Source organism: Gymnoscopelus braueri, assembly GCF_963280865.1.
Source record: "Gymnoscopelus braueri genome assembly, chromosome: 5".
Taxonomy (NCBI): Eukaryota; Metazoa; Chordata; class Actinopteri; order Myctophiformes; family Myctophidae; genus Gymnoscopelus; species Gymnoscopelus braueri.
In genome coordinates this window covers 52,728,934-52,752,462 of record NC_137606.1, presented here as the reverse complement: position 1 = coordinate 52,752,462, position 23,529 = coordinate 52,728,934, and the positions used below count along the sequence as shown (strand labels likewise).

Here is a 23,529-nt window from a genome sequence, read left to right as displayed (position 1 = left end):
CTAGTCTTGTTATTTTGTTAGTTTTTTAGTCGACTATAACAACCTTGTCATGCTCTCGTAAAACGAACTAAAACTCAACTGATCTCAAAACGCCAAACTGAAAAACTAAAAAAGAAACAAACTAATTCATATCTTAACCCATTAAGACCTGGAACTGTGTCATTTTTTGATTTGAGCTAAAAAGCATTATTTTACACTTTGGCTATTCAAAAATAGCAGATATACAAGCTCATAGCGCGGCACCGAGTGCCGCGCTACGAGCTTGTAGATCTGCTATTTTTGAAAAATCGTGAAAATGTGTGCAAATTTTCTGAATATATATATTTTTAAAGCTAACATTTTTAACTCAAATCTTTGCTTCTGGGGGTCCCTGAAACAAAATATTTTGATGAGGGTCCGCGGCCAAATACATATAATTTTGGGGGTCCCTGACATGAAAAAGATTGAGCACCACTGATATAGAAACATACGTTTTTCAGAAAACTGTTGGGATTTAGGAGACATGTAGAATCGGCTTCAGGTCTCAATGGGTTAAAACTATGATAACTCTGGTGCACACACACAGCGAAACTTAAACTCCAAAAGATTGTACAAAGTGGAACCAAATGGACCCTTAATGGTCCCATCTTCGGAGATAAATGGACAACTGAGGGTTTTACTGTGGTGGGGGTGGGTGGGTGTGCGCGTGAGAGAGGAAGTATAGTAGAGATATGATGGACCACGGCGGTAGAGAGCAGAGAGAGCGAGATGACAGTACGGAGAGATAGATGGAAGAGACACGGCGTTCATATCCTCTGTAGCCTCCAGCGACAGACGCTGGCCAAGACATCAATATTAACCCGTTAAGACCTGGGACGCATCTGTGTCATTTTAGCTAAAAAAAAAGCATTATTTTACACTTTGGCTATTCAAAAATAGCAGATCTACAAGCTCATAGCGCGGCACCGAGTGCCGCGCTATGAGCTTGTAGATCTGCTATTTTTGAAAAATCGAGAAAATGTGTGCAAATCTTTGAATATATATATATTTTAAAGCGAACGTTTGTAACTCAAATCTTTGCTTCTGGGGGGTCCCTGGAACAGAATATTTTGAGATGGGGGTCTGCGGCCAAATACATATAATTTTTGGGGGTTCTTGACATGAAAAAGTTTGAAAACCACTGATATAGAAAACAAATTCTACATTTTTCATAAAGAACGATTTAGAAGACATTTTGCAGAAACGGAACCTCAGGCCTCAATGGGTTAAACACAGCAACAAGACACACACACACACACACACACACCCCGTGTCACGCACGCACAAGCGCACATCATCTCTCCCTTCTCTTTACTCGCCCGTTTTCACCGCATCCATATGCATACGGTACGCAAAAGACATCAATATCGAATGCGGCATTTATATGCAGAATATTTTACTGACAAACATAATGTGTGTTTGGTGAGAGAGGCAGATGATTGAAAGGTCTGTGTGGAAGAAGAAGAAGCACTGGGACTTTAGCCAGCACTCAGAGAGAGAGAAAGACACTGACTGTGCGTTACGATGTGTTTGGTCGAGCGGCTTGTCGAAAGGTTTGTAAAAGCCGAAGCATAAATTAGCCGTTAGCTTATTTTGCGTCTTCCATCATTATACGTTGTCCTTTTTCACAGACATTTAAAGCAATGGGACCATTATCGTCTCTGTCGGGTGGAAACCTCATATGTTCAAAACTGTCACTTTTCAGCATTCGAATTCAAAAACGGCAAAAGTAGCAGATCCATAAGCTCGAAACTCGTCGCTTTCTTTATTTTTTTGCGCCACGTTTCGAGCTTGTAGATCTGCTACTAATGCTTTTGTGTGAAGCTGTAGTATGAGGCGAGCAGGGTGTTAATTTACAAAAAAAAACACAAAGTTAAAATATGGAGATTGAGAGGTTTCTGCCCGACATTAACCCATTAAGGCCTGAGGTTCCGATTCTACAAAATGTCTTCTAAATCCTAACAGTTTTTTGAAAAAACTTATGTTGCTATGTCAGTGGTAAATGTATATGCGGCCGCGGACCCCCAACTCAAAATATTTTGTTCCAGGGACCCCCAGAAGCAAAGATTTGAGTTACCAATGTTGGCTTTAAAAAATATATTTTCAAAGATTTACACACATTTTCTCGTTTATTCAAAAATAGCAGATATACAAGCTCGTAGCGCGGCACTCGGTGCCGCGCTATGAGCTTGTAGATCTGCTATTTTTGAATAGCCAAAGTGTAAAATAAAGTTTTTTTTTAGCTCAAATCAAAAAGTGACCAAAAAAAAGGTCTTAATGGGTTAACGATATGGATCTCTGGATCCACATGGGAATGGGCGTGGCTCCGCTGTGGATCTCGGACTTCATGTGGGGCCAGCCTGTGACGTCAGTCATCCATGACATCTATCTTTATATAGGATAGATATGAGGCGTAAGTTATTAGGTTCTCGTATGGTCTAACGGTTAGGATACCTGGTTTTCACCCAGGCGGCCCGGGTTCAACTCCCGGTATGGGAACCTTCATTTTTCGCCGGCCGTCGTAGCTTGGTTGGTAGGTAGAGAAGCTGGTTGGCGATCAGAAGCAGTGTTTCCAGATTCTGTGAGAGAAACAAGCAACCAGGTCTAGGAAAACCAGCCCAAAAGAAGCGACTATGGACCACATGAGCACTTTAACATATACATCAGCTGTTTGAAAATAGCAGATCTACAAGCTCACAACGCGATTGCGACGCGTTGTGAGCTTGTAGATCGGCTATTTTCAAATAAAATCTTGCGGGGAAATTATAATGAGCAGATCTGGCAACCCTGATCAGAAGGTCACTGGTTTGTCTCCCGGCTCGTCTGTGTCTTTGTGTCGAAGCGTCCCTGAGCTCTTAAAGGGATATTTCACTTTCAAAAAAACTTTTGGTCATTTTATCATCTACTCAGGCCTTTGTGAGCCCCCCAGACAGTTTTTAAGTTGCTTGATTAATTATTTAGATATTTGATATTCATTTGATCAGACACGCCCCCTTCCTATACAAACCCATTGTAACTTCAAACTCCATTTTAACCATGTCAGATTCATCAAAAACACCCGTCCTTGGTTCTGGTGACTCACCCTGCCCTCCTAATGCGTGAGGGGGCCGTGTTTTTCCGATTACTTTTTTCATTTATTTTATGTACATTTTTTATTATATTTTACTTTTTTCATTTTCCAAAAAAAATATAAAAAATAAATGAAAAAAGTAATTGAAAAAACACGGCCCCCTCACGCATTAGGAGGGCAGGGTGAGTCACCAGAACCAAGGACGGGTGTTTTTGATGAATCTAACAGGTTAAAATTGAGTTTGAAGTTACAATGGGTTTGTATAGGAAGGGGGCGTGTCTGATAAAATGAATATCAAATATGTAAATAATTAATCAAGCAACTTAAAAACTGTCTGGGGGGTTCACAAAGGCCTGAGTAGATGATAAAATGACCAAAAGTTTTTTTGAAAGTGAAATATCCCTTTAACCCCCCTAACGGCTCCTCCCAAGCGCTCATCACGGCCATCTGAGCAGCCTTCAGCCGGTGAAGCTGAAACTGAATGTAATGAAGGTCTTCCCTTCCCATAATGACGTATAACTCCAAATTTGGGCCAGGCTTCAGCGAGATTGACTTCCATTATTAACACATTGATTGCCAAGATATTAAACCTAGTTTTCTATCCCCGTGCCGACATTGTGTGAAAATAAAAACACACCCAGTGTGAAGTGAGCGGTGCTATTTATGAGTTATTAATTTCATCATGCCGTTTTCATCTCGGTAGCCAATCACAGCACGTCCTGCGAAGTGACGTGCTTACATTTTTTACATTATTATTAATTTCATCATGCGTCTCGCTAGCCAATCACAGCGCGTCTGCGAAGTTTGAAGTTAATTTCATCATGTGTCTCGCTAGCCAATCACAGCACGTCCTGCAAAGCTTAGCCTATGGGCGTGTTTTCCACAGCATGGCGTCACAGCGAAAGACAAATTTTCACGACGGAAAGAAAAACTTTCACCACGTATGGGTCCTAAACCCTCTTATAGGAGCGGTTGCACCGCTCAAAAACACACAAAAAAAGTTTCCTGTGATTAGACGGAAGGATCTGTGTATCCATGGGAACGACAAGTTTCCAACCGCGATCCGCCATTTTGGAGCTTTGGTCCGCTGAAAATGGGTGGTTTTCAATGGAAAAAAAAGAAACTGAGTTACAGACGCTTTTCTGAAAATCCCATCATTGGGGCGGGTGGAAGTGACGTTTTTTGCAATGATGTCACATCCACATTTTTCTTCTCTGAGAGACGATCGATCATTCCAAAGCTGTGTTAGGTCGCCCCTTGTGGAATTTTCCCAAAAAATTTAAGAACGCATATATGCGATCTAGGCAGTCAATGTGTTAAATTGAAAAATTGGATTACATAAAAATTTGAATATTTCAAAACGTATAAAGCATGTGAAAAAAGATTAGTGAAGGTACTATGGCGTACTGGTGATGTGCATAAGAGATGTGGCACCGTGGTCATTCCCAGCGGTTTGCAAGGTTGGCTCCGGAGTCCGGACAAACACATAACAGACATTAGACACACAGACTGACCCTCTTATAGACAGCTTGCCTCCTGCAAAGCTACTCCCTAAAGAGGTTCAAGGTTTGTTTACTGTTACATCTTGTGAATATACGGGTACGTAAGAGTAAAATGAGTTTGTTCTGGTTCCATGAAGTTCTAATTAGCCTCAACACTTTGGAGAAATCTGGGGATTTGGAAAATTCAGTTAACCCTTTACCGGTTGATCCTCTGTCCCATAGGCAAGACGGAGCTGGCCAAGCAGGTGGCTCGCTACATGCACAAAGACATCAAAAAGGTATGTCTCTCTCTCTCTCTCTCTCTCTCGCCCCCTCTCCCACCGATCAATGAGGAGGTAGGCTGCACTAGCCCTCCTGCTTTCGTGCCTAGAGGGGCGGGTTTAACATCTCCGGCGAGAGAATGCGTGTGATCCCATTGGACGCCCACTGCACTCTGGTTGGTTGGGGAAATGAAACACTTCCTATACCGGGTAGACCGACGCGCTGGTCCAGGCTTTTATTTTTTAGCAAAACTAAACAATAAAAGCCTGGAGATCGAGGCTAATGAGGAGGTGACACTTCTTCAGGACTCGTCCCCATTTCACCCCCAAAACAATGTCATTTGCATTGATTTCAGTGGAGAATTTCGGAATTTCGCGTGGTGTAAATTCTGTTTAAGATATCTTTCCACCCGCTACGCCAAAGAAAATCAAGCACACACCCACACAGATGAACAATGAATGAACAGTCGGGGGCTTTTTGAGCATTTGCATTTGTTCAAAACTACCTTTGGTTGCAGGGTTTCATCCGAATGGACATGTCGGAGTTCCAGGAGAAACACGAGGTGAGTATTTGGGTATTTGACTTGGAATTCAGTGATTCTCGACCTTTTGAATGGCGTGGGCCACCTGTTTGATAGGCATAAGCCACAGACATACCACACAATGATGACTTTTTTTTTTTCTGGTCCATTTGGTTCCATTTGCACACTCTCAGTGTTACACCCGCAAGGGTCCATTTGGACCCCCTGGTGGTCCCCAGAGACAATGTTGAGAGCCAGTGAAGTACACCAGTGGTGCTCAAACCCTTTTTGTCTTCAGTACCCTTTTTCTCTGATGTTTAAATCCACGCACCGCCTTTTACCCAACTACAACTATTGCTTAGAAAACTGCAAGAGAAATCCATAGCTAGAAAATGTGGATGCTATGAATGAATGAATGGTTAGAAATGCAGTACAAGAGTTGCAATTAGTGCCCCCACGGCATAATAACATTTCAATCAAATGTTCAAAATAAAACGCATCAAATAAGTATCGCTTTCTATTCAGTAACAGTTTCACTAGTAAGGTTTTGTTTCTACTTTGGTTTAATGCTTTACAGATCAGCAGGTTTCACACAATGTTTTTTTGTTTAAAGATAACAGTAAAACAATTGATTTTTTCCACTTTCTCTCACGCCCCCCCCCCCCCCCTGTATTACCCTCTTTGTATCAAGTACCCCAAAGTATTCAGTCATGAACAGTTTTCATACTGTTAAGTCTCCTCCTCCACGCCCCCAGGTGGCCAAGTTCATCGGCTCCCCGCCGGGGTACGTGGGCCACGAAGAGGGCGGTCAGCTGACCAAGCAGCTGAAGGCGTACCCCAACGCCGTCGTCCTGTTCGACGAGGTGGACAAGGCCCACCCCGACGTCCTCACCATCATGCTGCAGCTGTTCGATGAGGTAGGGAAGGCAAATTATCCATGAATTCATTAATTGATAGCATCGATCGATGAGTCGATTAATTGATAAGCGGCGTTGTTTTTGGACCAAAAGGAAGCTTCTTGTTCGAAACCGAAAATGAGTAAAGAAACATAATTGCCTTGATGTATATAGCGTTGCCGAGCATCAACGAGCATCAGCTGGACACAGACACACACACACCTCCCCTCTGCAGTGCTCTATGGAGTCTGTCTCATTTCTCTCCAAAGCCCTTGAATATGAATACAAATATATGTTTTTGTATTAATTGAAAATCGATACATTTAATCGGGTAAATTCTTAATGTCAATTAATCGATTGTAGATTAATTGTTAACATCCCTACATCGCACAAACACACAGCCACTGATGGAAGAAGTACTCATCGTTGCCGTCGGGGCAGAAACCTCTTATCTCCATATTCCAACTTTGTGTGTTTTTTTGGTGAAGCGTGAAGCGACGCGCTTTGAGCTTGTAGATCTGCTACTTTTGCTATTTTTTTTATTCTAATACTAAAAAGTAACTGTGTTTTGGACATAATAAGGTTTCCAGCCGACAGAGACGTCATATTGTTTACTTAAGTGAAAGTAGCAATACCACAATACAACTACAGTATACTCTGTTACAAGTGAAATGCCTGTATTCAAACTTTTACTTGAGTAAAAGTACAAAAGTATTGGCATCAAAATATCCTTACAGGACCAAAGCAAAAGTTTGTAAAACTTAGCAAATCTACAAGGCTATCGTATCTTTTGTATTAATCTAAATCTGCAAAGTAACTAGTAACTATAGCTGCAATATTTGCCTCTGAGATGTAGTGGAGTAGAAGTGTAAATGATGGAAAAATTGAGTGAAAGTACCTCAGAATTGTGCATAAGTACAGTACTTGAGTAAATGTACTTAGTTAACCCATTAAGACCTGAGAAGATTCTAGAAATGTCTTCTAAATCCTAACAATTTTTTGAAAGAAAAACCCACATTTTTTTTCCTCGATTTTTCAAAAATAGCAGATCTACAAGCTCGTAGCGCGGCACTCGGTGCCGCGCTACGAGCTTGTAGATCTGCTATTTTTGAATAGCCTAAAGAAATCTAAAAGTGACACAGATGCGTTCCAGGTATTAATGGGTTAATTTCCACCACGGCACACACCATACTGTACGTATGATGAGGTACGGTCACACACACACACACCAAACATTGTTAGATCTCTTCTATTGGGCACACACACACACACACACAGACCACTTCAGCCAACAGCTTTCCTCCATTTCCACCAAGCAACGTTCTGGTTACGGTGGTAAGTTCATTATGGTAACACCGCTGAGATCCGTTTCTCAGCAGCGGTGAATACAAAGTGTATTATTGTATAGTGCGCAGGGACACTGCTTGTAGATTAGTGGATAATAGGGGGAAAAAACAACATTCAAACAACTTAATCCTGTATTTTGACCATTTGGCTAGAGCATGTGTAACAGGCGTGAGCTTGTGTTGTGTGTGTGTGTGTTAAGCACCACAGACCAGGATTCCCAGTTGAGTCGATTTATTCTGGATAGTGGACAAACGGTACACTCACCGATCTGTTCTGGTACAGCAGGTATTTTCCATTAATGTTACCGTTCATAGAACAGATACATTGTCATTAAAATATAATAAAAAGTATTTATTCTGTGTCTAAACAACCCTACATACAGTATGTATTAATATAATACACAATTGTGAACGTAAATGAACACAATAAATACAACCTACCGGGAAGAACAACAGGTTATATCATTCCCTTAAAGGCAAATCGTCAAAGTTCTTCAAGTGACAGAACACCTAGGTCACAATACACATATGCACACCTGGTACATGGTCAAGTGGAAGCATTATTATTAACCATGTTACACCTGGATCACATGACAATCGGACATCAGTGTTTTGATACAAATGGAGTCATGTGAACCTTGTGAACCACATGGGAACGGCGTGGCTCCAATGTGGATCTCAGAGTTCATGTGTCCAGCCTATGACATCAGTCATCTATGATGTCGTCATAGATGACATATACACGTATTTAAACTATATAGGATCCATATGGCAAATTTTATGTATGTGTCCTATATAGTCTAGCGGTTATGATTCCTGGTTTTCACCCAGGCGGCCCGGGTTCGACTCCCGGTATGGGAGTTCACCCTTTTTTTTTAGCTTAGTGGGTACAAAAGTATATAAATTAATGCACGTACGTGTAAATATAAAAACACAGGTGAAGAGAACTGTTGGAGGTAGGTTAGCCTACTGTACTAGTAGTGTGCACTAGAGATTTGGCGCTGATCAGTCCAGCGGCCACAGAGACACACAGACTAACCCTCTTATAGGCTAGCCCCCTGCAGGGCCATGCTGTAAACATCTATTTTTGAAGGTCAAACCCTGGCTTATTTAAGCCGCTTTCCCACTGGGCACACCCATGAAAATAGTTATATGGGTGGAAGGCCAAAAAACGGAGCAAAATACATGCATTTTGTGTATGTGTGTTAAAGGGCATGACCATTCTGGTAGAGGTTTGGGTTGTGTAGTTACCTTGCCATGATGTAACTCCAAAGGTGGACAAGAAATAAAAAATAATAGCTCCATTGATTAGAAATTGATAATTCAAAATATGCTCCTCATTTAGCCTGGCATGGCCAGACTAATATCACTGCGTAGATATATAATCTGCCGAGGGCATTTTTTTGTTTTGTTGCAATGGCAGATTCGTCTGGAACCAGGCTACTCCTCATTGACTTACAGTGTACGGTAAAACAGCTCTCAAAGTCACTCTTTTAGCACGTAAACAAACACAAACTTCGAGCTGATTCAGACAATATAGAACATCATTGTTTTTTTAATAACAAGAGCAGGAGACCTGGTTCTGCCAGACCCAGAATAAGTACTTTATAAGATCAGAGCACTACGTCACGGCTAAGCCAGACTTCACATGACGTGTCAGCCTGTGTCTATGCCCATGTATGGACGAAAGGGGGACAGACTTTTATGGCTGGGGCCTAAGGGCAAAGGGGGCATGCCCATGTATGGAGAAAACAGGTACAAAGCCTCATGTATTCCGACCCCTTGGGTCTGGCAAAAAATGTCAACTTCCTGCTAATTTGACTATTTCAAGATCCAGATCCGGATCCGCGGATCCAGTCCGGGTTTTTCTTAATAAAAATAGCCCAAAAAATGAAATCATGTGAACCTTGTGAACCACGTGGGAACGGCCTGGCTCCAATGTGGATCTCAGAGTTCATGTGTCCAGCCTATGACATCAGTCATATATGATGTCATCATGATGTCATCATAGATGACATGCGTATCTAAACTATATAGGATCCATATGACAAATCTGATGTATGTATCCTATATAGTCTAGCGGTTATGATTCCTGGTTCTCATCCAGGCGGCCCGGGTTCGACTCCCGGTATGGGAATATACCCTTTTCTTTAGCTTAGTGGGTACAAAAGTATAACTTAATGCACATACATAAAAAAAACACTACAACACCCATGAAAACAGGTATATGGGTGGAAGGCCTAAAACTGAGCAAAATGCATGATTTTTTTCATGTATGTGTGTTAACCCATTGAGACCTGAAGCCGATTCTACATGTCTCCTAAATCTCAACAGTATTCTGAAAAACGTATGTTTCTATATCAGTGGTGCTCAATCTTTTTCATGTCAAGGACCCCCAGAATTATATGTTTTTGGCCGCGGACCCCCATCAAAATATTTTGTTCCCGGGACCCTCAACAAGATTTGACTTAAAGATGTTCGCTTTAAAAATATATATATTCAGAAGATTTGCACACATTTTCACGATTTTTCAAAAATAGCAGATATACAAGCTCGTAGCGCGGCACTCGGTGCCGCGCTATGAGCTTGTATATCTGCTATTTTTGAATAGCCCAAAGTGTAAAATAATGCTTTTTAGCTCAAATCAAAAAATGACACAGTTCCAGGTCTTAATGGGTTAAGACCAGTCCACACCAATGCAGCTCCTTGCAACCATTATCCCCAAATGGCAGCTGCAAGGAGTTGCATTGGTGTGGACTGGCCTTTTAGTGTGGACATGATGGCCTATAACTCCCAGTCTCTCTCACTGTCTTATCAGGGCCGTCTGACGGACGGTAAAGGAAAGACCATCGAGTGCAAAGACGCCATCTTCATCATGACGTCTAACTGTGCCAGCGAAGACATAGCCCATCATGCGCTGCACCTCCGCCAGGAAGCCCAGGAGGTCAGCCGCAGGAAGCTGGCTGACAGCCTAGGTGAGAGAGAGAGACAGGAGTAGGGCGGGGGGCAACAGTTAGTCAGACTAATCCATTATAAAAAGGTTGGCACGACACCGTGGTGCTTACAAAGTATAAAATAGCACTTAAGTGGTTAATCAATTGGTTGATATACTGTTTAATTTTTTATCGCTACTCGATTATTTGATTAACTCATTCAGTGCCCAGCTTATTTATGGAATTTTGGCTCTGAGTGCCACAGCCAAAATTCATTGTAAAAAAAAAAAGTGCTTAGGAGCCGAGATACAGCTTTTTTCAGTAAGAAGTTAAACAAAGAGTGAATGGAGCAGCAAATCTTCAAATCATCATATCTTGGGTTCTGAACATGTTTTAGACGTCCAGTGGCACTCGGGGCTTATATGCCACTGGACGTTTTAGACGTCCAGTGGCACTGAATGAGTTAACCTATTAACACATTGAGTGCCAAAAACGGTCCGGACCGTTTTTGAGAAGCTATGCGTTATGTGCCATAAACGGTCCGGACTGTTTTGGACCATTTTTGTTTTTTATATTTTTCTCCCACGTGGGGCGCTCTAACGAAACTTTGGGATCATCCAAGGAGTCTCTAAGAAGGAGAGGCCGGATGTGGATCCATGTCAAAAATGCTTCCGGTCGGCCGCTCCAATGTTAACTCCTTGACTAAAAGCTTAATATCTCCATTTCTTTTTAACGTGGTGGAAATGAGCCGTTTTCGATCGGCGATCACTCTGCAATGGAGGATCGCGTTAGAAATATTATTGTTCCAGGCGTTAGTCGGGACCCTCCGCCGTCTCGCACGCAGGCTTTGTTTACATGCGCGTCCTCGTCGGGGCTTCTACAGCACGAAACATATCAGCGTAAGTGGATGGAAGATATGCTGGCACTAGATGTACCCTACTTTAATAAACCTTTAAGACCCAAAGCCGATTCTACATGTCTTCTAAATCCCAACAGTATTCTGAAAAACGTATGTTTCTATATCAGTGGGGCTCAATCTTTTTCATGTCAAGGACTCCCAAAATTATATGTATTTGGCCGCGGACCCCCATCTCAATTTATTTTGTTCCAGGGACCCCAGAAGCAAAGATTTGAGTTAAAATGTTTTGCTTAAAAATATATATATTTTCAAAGATTTGCACAAATTTTCACGATTTTTCAAAAATAGCAGATCTACAAGCTCATAGCGCGGCACTCGGTGCCACGCTATGAACTTGTATATCTGCTATTTTTGAATAGCCAAAAGTGTAAAATATGGCTTTTTAGCTCAAATCTAAAAATGACACAGATGCGTTCCTGGTCTTAATGGGTTAATCAAAAACATCATTGATAGAATAATCCCTAAGAAAACCATCGATAGTTACAACCCCAGACAAGAGCGACTAGATCAGACCAGATCTTATGAAAGCTTTTAATTTCACAGCCAACACGGGTAAATAAAATAATGATAATAATAATAATTTATATGTTATGGATTCTGTGTTGTTTCTTCTAGATGCCGTACAGAAGACTGACGATGTTAAAATCTCCCGACAGTTTAAGGAAGAAGTGATTCGACCGATCCTAAAGGTAACGCTTCCTCTGTCATTTACACACACGCACACAGACACCAGGGGCGCAGCCATGGGTGGGCTGGGGTGGGCCAGCTTTCTATGTGGGCCGTGGCCCACCCACATAGAAAGCTGGCCCACCCAATCGATTTAGCAAAACAAAACAAAAAAATGTAAATTAATTTTTTGAATTTTTTTATAATTTTTTGAATTTTTATAAAAAATCTGTAAAATCAGGCAAAATAAGAATTAAATAACATAACCCTAACTCTAACTCTAGCCCTAAAACCGAAATAAAGTAACAAAAAAACGCCCAAAAACGCCCAATATCCGCAAATCTTCGCGTGCGCCCACCCGCTCCTGCTCAGGCCCAGCCTATACTAGCGTTCTGGCTGCGCCACTGACAGACACACACACACACACACACACACACACACACACACACACACACACACACACACACACACACACACACAGAGTCAACCAGGGGCAGCGAGAAACACAAGAACATTTGACTTTAATGTTATAATGGAGGCCAGCGGGCAGTCACATCGGCCCAAACATGGGCCGATGTGACGATGTGTCACAGACTGGCCACATGAAACCACGCTGTTAATGGACCCTGTCGTGTTAAGTTAGGAACCATCAGTACAACTAAACCATAATGTCACGATAGTCCCTGTTTTAATGGTTGGAATAAATCGTCTCTGTCGGGTGGAAACCTCATATGTCCAGAACTGTTGGACATCAAAAAACTGCAAAAGTAGCAGATCTACAAGCTCAAAGCGCGTTGCTTCGAGCCGCGTCTCGAGCTTGTGGATCTGCTACTTTTTGACATTTTTGTGTGACGCTACAGTATGATCAAGTGGGGCTGTTAAAGGGTTAATTAAGAAAAAAAAACACAAAAAGTAAAAATATGGAGATAAGAGGTTTCTGCCCACGACAGCAACCCAAACGGTCTGCTTCTCCTCCAGGCCCAGTTCCGGAGAGACGAGTTTCTGGGTCGGATCAACGAGATCGTCTACTTCCTGCCTTTCTGTCATTCAGAGCTGCTACAGCTGGTCGGCAAAGAGCTCAGCTTCTGGGCTAAGAAGGTAATGTGTGTGTGTGTGTGTGTGTGTGTGTGTGTGTGTGTGTGTGTGTGTGTGTGTGTGTGTGTGTGTGTGTGTGTGTGTGCGTGTGTGTGCGTGCGTGCGTGTGTGTGCGCGTTAGGCCTGTCACAATCATTACATAATCGCCTAATCACGATTATTTGTGATGCAACGCGTTTTGAGCTTGTAGATGGACTATTTTGACTATTAACTCTTTGACTGCCAGAAATGAAACATTGTTTGCTAAGCCTTGCTTTGAGTGTTCTCACTAGCCTTTGAAAAATCGTGGAATATTTATCTCCAGTGTGATCGATCCCCCGATCGCTTTAAAAGACGTATCCGAGTCTTGTAGAATGGGGGGGGGGGGGGTTGGGGTGCCGTCGCGATCAACCATTCCATAGTTATTGGCAGTTGAACGTAGGTTGTTTTTGACAAAAAGCAACAGAAAGCAGATAAAAAGCAAGTTTTCCAAATCCATTAACATGGAAGTGAATGTGGGTGTTTTATTTTTTGCGATCACGTGATTTGCTGCCTCTTTCCTTCACTGGGAGACAAATGGTGACTCATAGGTTAGCGAACAGCGCCATCTAGCAAAATCTCGTCATTCTCTAGTAAAATATGACGAGAAATTTCGTCATTGGCAGTCAAATAGTTCATGTTTATTTTTATGTAAGTGTTATAACTTATTTGTCATGTCTGCCCTGTGCAACCTTTGTTTACGAAGCCCAAAAGCCAAACATAAATCTTTTCTTTTGGGGGTCCCTGGCACAAAATCCTTTCAAATGGTGGTCCACGGTCAAATACTTATCGATTTGGTTAGCGTTCGTGACATGAGAACCTCTGCGTTTGAAGAATCCTTGCTTGTTCGATCTTCTCAACTGTGTCACGGGTACAGGCAGCGATAAATAGATCAACACATGACCGCTATGTAAGACTTTTATAACCTAAGCTATTTGTTTAACCCATTTAGGTTTGAGAACCACTGACATAGCAACATACGTTTTTTTCAAAAAACTGTTAGGATTTAGAAGACATTTTGGAGAATCGGAAACTCAGGCCTTAATGGGTTAAGGCTGCTTAAAGCACAACCAATAATGCCACAAAATGTGCAGAAGAGGGGTTGATGTGTGACAAAGACTGCACTAGATGTGAACCCGTGGACCGGCCACAGACCCATGCACGCAGGATAAGAGCTTTATGCTTCGTTGACCGGAGTACCCCAGGGCTCTATACTCGCACATCTCCTGTTTTCGCTCTACACGAAATGAAGTTTGCCGAAAACAGCCGATCACAACACATTGCATTGTCTATGTGTCTGGTTGTCTGTCTGTCTATGTGTGTGTGTCTGTCTTGTCTTGTCTGTATGTCTGTCTGTGTGTGTGTGTGTGTGTGTGTGTGTGTGTGTGTGGGGGGGGGGGGGGGGTACATGCTCAGTACAGGTTTACTGCAGGCTAACCATTAGCTATGATGCTAGCGTGTTTCAAGGGAGTGTTCCCCTATATATTTGTGCTTTTCTTCTCTGGCTTATCCTCACCTCTTTGTGTTTATTTGTGTGTGTGTGTGTGTGTGTGTGTGTGTGTGTGTGTGTGTGTGTGTGTGTGTGTGTGTGTGTGTGTGTGTGTGTGTGTGTGTGTGTGTGTGTGTGTGTGTGTGTGTGTGTGTGTGTGTGTGTGTGTGTGTGTGTGTGTGTGTGTGTGTGTGTGCGCGCGTGTGTGTGCATGCGTACGTACGTGTGTGTTTGTTGTATTGACTTTGTCTTGTGGAGGGGAAGTCGCTCAGATCAATAGTGGGTGCCACTGCTACTCACTATAATATGATTACTGTGTTTAACATGTGGAGCCTTCATCAATATTTAATTATTAATATTACAGCCAGCGTTCTGACAGCTAACAAACCCCCCCCCCCCCCTCCCCCAGGCTGCTGATAGGACCCTGACTCATGACTAGTGTGTGTGTGTGTGTGTGTGTGTGTGTGTGTGTGTGTGTGTGTGTGTGTGTGTGTGTGTGTGTGTGTGTGTGTGTGTGTGTGTGTGTGTGTGTGTGTGTGTGCACTTGTATTACTATACTTTCGAGTAAGTTTAGTTTTTATGTCCCCTCAAGTATAGTAAAATTTGATAAATAGACATTATTTTCCTGGTTCTCTAAAATGGTTGTTTTATGGTTTTAAAAAAACAATTTGGGGAGTTAGGCTTGCAAATAGGAAAATATTCAGGTTGGGATAAAGGCTTTCAGAGGGTACTATTAGGGGTTATGCCCGATTTATACTTAGTTCAAAATCACCAAAAATAGACCCAAATAATATAGGCTTTAGGGTTAAAATGGCAAATAACTGTAAAGCTGGCACACACACAATAAAATGTACTAAAATGTTGATGTCCTCAGAAGTATGGAAATATAAATGTGTGTGTGTATGTGTGTGTTAATTTGGAACGATGCTGTGTATGTGTGTGGGGAGATCTCTTGCATTCTATCATTCACGCGCGTTCGGCGCGCGTCTGCGCGCATCTGGGTGTGAGCGTTGCGTTAGTTATGGCCGCGCGGCGTCCCTCAGATGAAAGGGACGGGTTTTAAATGAACGGCGCCGTACGGTTTCATAATGTTATTTATGCACTAGCTTTGAAATCTCATTATGTTTGAGCGCGTATGAGCGATTCTCCCGCTACCACCGCGCCTTATTGCGCTGCGTGTGTCGTTGTAAATATTCGCGCACACGTCTCTGTAGTGAAGCGTACACACGGTTAAGACCCTTAAGCCCCATTTATACTGCATCGTACGGCGTGTCGCTCGCCGAACACAAGCCGATCTACAAGTACGCAACACGCCTTGTATGTGGCGCGTCGTGTGCTTTGTAGAGCGGATGTGTTTGGAGCTGTCTGTCGAATGACGAAGCAGGAATTAGGCTTTAGTGTGAATGTAACTGAGACGAGGGGTACAGATGGAAACCGAATGGACCAGTAAGTGTGTAATATTGTGTTTATTGAATGGAGCGCCAACAGCAGCGGCGGCTAATTGTATGAGCTGCTCTGATCGCTGCTATTGACTGTTGTTGATTAAAACACATTATAGAGACTGTTGCTTAACACTGCTCCTCATGCTGCTCGACACTAGTCTCTCTCTCGGTTTCTCTCTCTGTCTCGGTCTCTCTGCCTCTCTCTCTCTCTCTTTGTGTCTGTCTCTCTCTCTCTCGCTCATTGTCATCTTCTTTCTCTATCTCACTCTACCATGACTACCCCTTCCTCCCCAGGCCCACCTCACGCCATTTATTGCTGTCTGTCTGTCTGTCTGTCTGTCTGTCTGTCTGTCTGTCTGTCTGTCTGTCTGTCTGTCTGTCTGTCTGTCTGTCTGTCTGTCTGTCTGTCTGTCTGTCTGTCTGTCTGTCTGTCTCTCTGCCCAGCTCTCCCTAACTACACAGTGTTAATTTAACCCTGTTAAATGGACCAGTCTACCGGGTTCCATTTGCACACTCAGTAATTTACTGTGTGTGTGTGTGTGTGTGTGTGTGTGTGTGTGTGTGTGTGTGTGTGTGTGTGTGTGTGTGTGTGTCTCATCAGGCTAAACAGCGTCATGACATCACCCTACAGTGGGATGGAACCGTTCTGGACCTGTTGGCTGGTGGTTATAACATGCATTATGGAGCGCGCTCCATCAAACATGAGGTACCTGAACCTGGGGTTCGCGGGGTGGGCCGTATACCTGGCATTACAGAGCACCTTTCCACCAGATATGACCGTCACACACTTGCCCCTCGTTTATCAAGAATCCATTTTTTTAGTTCACCATGGCAGTAGCTTGATCAAGTTACATTTCTATATCCTGGAGAAATGTAGCTTGTAAAGCTACACTGAAAAAGTAGCGTTAAATTGAGAATGTACAAGTGTAGTATATGAAACAAAATATAATATCCTACCAAAAATGGCTGCCGTGATTACCACAGGACAAATCTAAAAAAGTACCACTGTATTCCTCATCCTTAAACAGGTAGGATTGGATTAGTCACCAGAATGAAGATCCTAGGTGGTGTAGAACCAAGGAACCCTATAGCCAAAGATGTTCCTTATGGCATGCTCTAACTGTGTGCCAAATGTCATGCTTTTATCGTAAAGTGCACGAGTGTTGCGTGTGGACGCTGGACTAGAAAGCTGAGAGGGAATGTGCAGATGTAGCAATTTGTAACCCATTTTCAAAAATTGCTGTTATTATTTCTATGGCCATCTACTTCACTTTCTAAATCGAAGTGATGGCTTTGAACTTTTCAAAGCCATCACTTCGATTTCTCTCTTCGGTGAGAAGAATTGTCATATTGACAAGCTTAAAAAGCTCAGCTATGTAGAAAAAACTAAAATATGGATATAAGAGGTATCTGCCCGACAACGACAATTTATTAACCACTTGAGGCCAATTTCAAAAATAGCGAGAGTAGCAGATATCTGTGAGCTCATAGATCTATTTTAGCTATTCAGTCAGGAACACTCACGTCATACTGTAGATAACACTTAACCATTTACAGCAGCAAATGGAATACTGTTTTATATACTTGACCGGAGGCCCCCAGGGGTCTATACTTGCTCTGCTCCTTTTCTCCCTTTCTACCAAATCTCGAAAATAGACAATCTGCAAGCTCACAGTGGCTGCGGTTACATGGACAGGTACATTCCACTTATATTCGGAATGACTGCTCATTCAGAATAAAAATGCTCATGTAAACACCTCAATTGGAATAGAATATTCCATTCCGGTCTGAATGGAATGAATTTTCATTCGGGTTTGGAGGAGTGGTACATACCGTTTGAATCGGAATTTACCATATAAACACTTTATTCCGAAGAATGCTCCTCTCTGTTTGGAATACATGCATTCTTAGAATTAGAATTGGCCAAAAATATGATTTTTTTATATAAAATATTGTATGCAGTAAAACTTAAAACAGTTGAAACGTTTTTTGTTTGAATAAAATTAAGGTAGCCTACATGAGAAATGTGACAAGTAGTAGGCTAGCCTAATTTTTATCGTACCAAGTTTCACATAAAAAAAAAAAAAGAAAAACAGGTCTTAACTTGTAGATCTGCTACTTTCGCATTAAAACGACGATAACAAAGGAACGCGGGCCCGCACCGCATCCAACGCTGCCTGGCAGGAGTCGGTGCGTTGCTTCCCGGCCTGCCTACGGCAGACAAACCTCCGCCGCGGAGGCACAAGGGGGCTATTGCCTCCTCCCCCATGCCCACCAGGGGAAGCTCTGCCCCGGGTAGTGTAGCCGGGCGGCCCCTTGGTCCATGCCCAGGCGTATGCGGGAACCACTTTGCGCATGTCAAAAGTTATATTCCGAATGAAATGCTTTGGGTCATGTAAACGAGGAATACTTTTATTCGGGTTTCATGTAAACAGTTGGGTATGAATCTCTGTTCGGAATGAGTTCATTCTGAATGCATAAATATTGTCAATGAATTCAAGAAAAATAGCAAAAATACAAGCTAGAAGCGCACAACCTCATGCTGCTGTAACTGTGTCCTCATTCGGCCTCGTTCACTGGGTTCCCCAGGTGGAGCGGCGGGTCGTCAACCAATTGGCCGCCGCGTACGAGCAGGAGCTCCTCCCCAAAGGCTGCATCCTGCGGCTGAGCGTCCAATCGGAGGAGGGCTCCGAGGAACTGGGCGCGGCCAGCCTGCGCCTGGAAGTCGTGGGAGAGGACAGTTCAGCTCGAACCTTGGACATCAGGCCTCCGCTCAGCCCGGACAACTAACACACCATGACACACACACACACACACACACAAGCAACGCTGTGTAGTCGTAAACTATATAGACATATAGTACTATACTTAAAAGCCATATATTACAGATATATAAACCATACAAACACACAAATTAAAGGGGGTGTACGTGATTTATTTTTCTCTTTTCTTTATTTTTGATTAAAATAAGTGTCAAATGCGCTTTACGACTCGGCCGGCGCTATCTTCCAAATACAAGAAATGTGTTCTTGGGAGTGTAAGGGAAAAACTCCCTTCCTACCACAAGAATGTTGGGCTGGGCTTCAAGACCCCAATAGAGAGGCTCTGGAAGGCACTTACATTGACCAGAAACGTCTCTGTTATGGCGTTATCTGGACAATGTTTGCAAAAGTACAACCGCTTCGAGAAGAGGAACACGAACATGTCTGTCCAACTGTCACCTGCCTTCAGAGACGTTGGAGGCATTGTGACTGTTTTTTTGCTTTTACAAAAATATATCACTTACACCCACCCCCTTTAAAGCACACACACACACACACACACACACACACACACAGCCGTACAGTATATACGCTCACATCACTGTCATTATAACTACATCATCATCTACATCATCATCATCTGTCAGGTAGTTCATGGAAGGACATGTTAATGACAATAATCCAATAAAGGTACTTCTATGATGACGTCACTGTCTGTGTTCTCAGTAAACCCACACAGTACAGTACAGTAAAGTACAGTACAGCTCTGCTCCCATCGTTGCACTGTAGACACAATGTGGACCGAAGTGGCGTCTTCAGTTCCACATTCAGCCAATATGTGATGTCATATTAAATGTCAGCATATGGAAGACAATTAATCTAAATGACAACATCTGTATGTTTTATACATTATGGTTTCTCAGGGGTGAAGCTAGAGTGACTTTAAACCTCATCTACAGCAGTGCTAGTACAGTAGGTGTGATCCCATTCAACCACAATGACACTTTAATAGAGGTGTGGGTTGTGTAGTTACCTTGCCATGATGTAAACTCCAAATATTCGCGAGATATGATGCTCCGTTGATAAGAAATTGATATTCCAAAATTGTCTCCACTTTGACTTGCATTGCATTATGAAACAGATCTCAACGTCTCTTTTAGCACACAAACCCAACCAAAGCGGATTCTGCCAGTATTATTTTATCTTTATTTCATTTTTGTGTGCCTTGTCGGGTTTTGTCATGTTACATACTGTATTTGCAGAATCTGCTTTGTTTGCACTTTTTTTGTGTGATAAATGAGCTGTTTCACAGTGTCAAGACAATTGATACTAATGTATATCTCGCCAATATTGTAATGTTGCTTTAACATCGGTGGATAGAAGTCATGGTTTGTACATAAGGCTTATATATATACTTTGTTGTACAGAGTTACATTAGGCAATAGTGAAAAGCGTTGTGCTTCATCACATTGACACATTCAGTACCACTCTGTCGTAATGTTGTCGCCATCCCACTGCAATGTTTTAGGTTGGGGTTTACTCGTAAGATCTGATTTACCGTAGTGAACGACACAGTGTGCTTTTTATTCTGACGTTTGCTTGCTATATTGACAGTAAAAGTTAAGCTTATATATGGTAGATATATAGCTTATAAGATTTTATGTATATTTATAGCCATCTGTGAACAGTGTCTTTGCTCGCACAGGGGAAGGTATAAGTTAAGCCAAAGGTAAGAGAGATAAAGATCACTTCTTGAGGTGATAGTTGTTTTTGAACAGGGAGGGGAATTATTCAAAGGGGGATAAAACCCCTGGCAGATTTTTTTTTTTAGTTAAGGTTAAGCAGGGTAAAAACATTTCAGGCTGCATGATGCTGACCTTATAGTACACTGAGATGTAGCAATACATCTGCAGCTAATCTAATTAATAATGGGTGTGCTATTATGTGTGTCAATATGCATTGACAACACTGTTGGCTTGTGTCTACAATTGCATAAGTAAATGTAACACACCCTTTATTAATTTTATTAGCTGCAGCTGCTTTGCTTATTAGCCTACCCTGTTTTTAATCTGAATTGTAATACAAACTTCAAAATCAGCCAAGGGTTTCATTTAATGAGACAAATTGAATGGCTGTGTTGTGATCATTGTGGATAAATAATGTTCACATACATTGACATTAACCAACTGCATGGTAGATGTACACTGATCAGTGTGCCCAAATAAGTAAAATATATCTCCATGTGCTAATAAGGAACATTGTTTCTCATAATTGTTTAAAGGTGCATTCATTGATAGTTTGGTTAAAACAAAGTTTATCGTTTAAAGATAAGCTCTACATTCTGATACCATTGCTATAGTGTTTGTTCAGGTGTCACCCCATCTCTCCTTTAATAAACAGAAAATGCATTTTCAGGTGGGACACCAATTTCATTATTTCAGGAGAGAGCTTTATCAGTTTCAATTGTTTAGTGTTCCAATTCCAATTTAGTCTGCTCGCTTTTTGTTTCATCACTTCCAATTTCACTTGTTTATTCTAAGTTCTCTCTCCTGATTTGGTTTAAATTAGTATCCTGACCTTAAAGAGCTAGGGAGACAACTATTACTGAACAAAAATAGAGAGCTGTTTAAGACTTAATAAGAAAACATTTAACAGCAGCTTTAACTGCATCTTATGTATTCAAATTGTTGCTCATGCATCTTGGCTTTTAGAATTCACAGAAATGCACATTTTGTCTTGTGGAGAAAACCTCACCAGCAGAGCTATATTGATAAATATATAACAAAGCCACTCTTATTTATTTACATGTTTGTGAAGAAAAACACAAGTAAAAGTGTTCAGTGGACAATGAAAGTAATATGTAGTACTGCCTTGTAAATAGTTTATGTTGACATATGTGCAACGTTGTTATGACAGCGTGTTGTGATGCTACACTGTGTTTTTGCAGGGGAATCCATTTGACAACGAGAGAAAAGCGATATTTAATCTCATATGAATGTTTAACACTAAACAGCTTGTCGACAAGCGGCAGAGCTTAAGACGACCACATTTCTCATTGTTGTGTCTCGACACCCACCATGTTAAATAAAGTCACTGCAAACCAGAAGGGAATTCCTGTTGTCTTTGTTCCGTTTGTGTTGTCTGTCACGTCTGATGGATGGATAGGTGTGTGTGTGTGTGTGTGTGTGTGTGTGTGTGTGTGTGTGTGTGTGTGTGTCTTGAGTGAGGGAGAGAGAGAGAGACACCAGTGCCTGGGTGGGAATTCTACAACAATAACACAATGACGGCCGTCCCACATCCAGTGACACAACATGACAGAGGAATCTTCCAGGAATGTCTTGTGTGTCACAGAACATGGGTTGGGAATGAGAAAAGGGCTGTGTCCCCCACCCACACACACACACACCAGGCACATCTCCCCTGGTGGGATGGATTAGCATGCAGGAAAAAGACATTTCCTCTGTCGACCCCCCACAACACACACTCTACACCTGCAGCCACAGAGCACTCCAAAGTTGGGTAACAAAGTCACTGGACTATTTTGAGGGTGGGGGTGGTGGAGGGGGAGTTAAGAATTTAGAGTCTCAAAAAGACAATGGTGTCTAAAAAAGACATTAAGAAGAAGGGGATAGAAGAGGAAACGGTACAATCAGCTGGGGTAGTGCGGGTGGGGCATCAAGGCCACTGTGGCCTCACTCAGGGCATATACATTTTTTGAGGGGCACGTGGCCCTCATGGCCTCTGAAATTCTTGTGTATATATATTTACTGTATTTATTATTTGATGTCTTGATGAAATGACAGGATAAGGTCATTCTGTTAGTTATGGTGGAGTTGCATGTCTATGATTTTTCAATTGCGTTCCACTCCAAACATGAAGACTATAAGATCCATAATATAGCTTGAGGAACCGAATATAACATGGCGCCACTTCTCCATCGAACCAAATGGACGCGGCCGCCCTGTTCTTTTCTGTCGCCCTATTACTTGGTGAATTGTGTGTTTTTGCTGTGATACCGATACGTAAAGTAGTAGTTAATTACATTGATCCACGCCTACGGGTGGTCAGATGGGTGGGCCACGGCCCACAAACACTCGAGATTCTCCCCTGATCCAGAAAAGCTTCTGGAACCGCCTGGTGTATATACGCTATATACGCTGTTATCTCCTGCTATTACTGCTGTGGGGAGTTGAGTCCCTGCACAGCAGAAGAGCCTCTAAAGTGGACCTGATGGCAGATGACTGCATCTGGACTGTAAGATCAGGTTTTGTTTTGATACCTTGAGGCTCCTCCTGTCTCTAATAACCATCACACACACATCCACACTTTATGGTTTAAGGAAGTCTGCTTAGTGTGTGCGCATACGTGCGTGTGCGCTCGTCTGTGTGTGCGTGTCCGTGTGCGTATGTGTGTGTGTGCGTGTGTGCGTGTGTGTGTGTATCCGTTTACCCTCCCGGAGGAGGAAGGCAAGAAGAAGCAGAGAAGAGGAGGAGAAGGAGAAAGAGGCTCTTAGTCTGTCCGTCAGGCTATTTCTGACTGCTGCCATTTCTCTGATTAGATTACGGAGAAACGGAAACCTTGCCCTCCAGCCT

At 42.4% G+C, this 23,529-nt stretch overlaps 1 protein-coding gene across 1 annotated transcript in view; it reads left to right on the top strand.

Annotated features, from left to right (window-relative positions):
* clpb (ClpB family mitochondrial disaggregase) overlaps positions 1-22,022 on the top strand; it is a 70,211-nt gene extending 48,189 nt beyond the window's left edge. The window contains exons 9-16 of the mRNA XM_080429446.1: positions 4,813-4,868; positions 5,369-5,413; positions 6,127-6,288; positions 10,432-10,588; positions 12,081-12,154; positions 13,110-13,229; positions 16,777-16,881; positions 18,765-22,022. Of these exons, the coding sequence (XP_080285572.1) occupies positions 4,813-4,868; positions 5,369-5,413; positions 6,127-6,288; positions 10,432-10,588; positions 12,081-12,154; positions 13,110-13,229; positions 16,777-16,881; positions 18,765-18,965 (920 nt within the window). The 3' untranslated portion in view covers positions 18,966-22,022. The remainder of the gene's footprint in view (positions 1-4,812; positions 4,869-5,368; positions 5,414-6,126; positions 6,289-10,431; positions 10,589-12,080; positions 12,155-13,109; positions 13,230-16,776; positions 16,882-18,764) is intronic.
* The last annotated feature ends 1,507 nt before the right edge of the window (positions 22,023-23,529 follow it).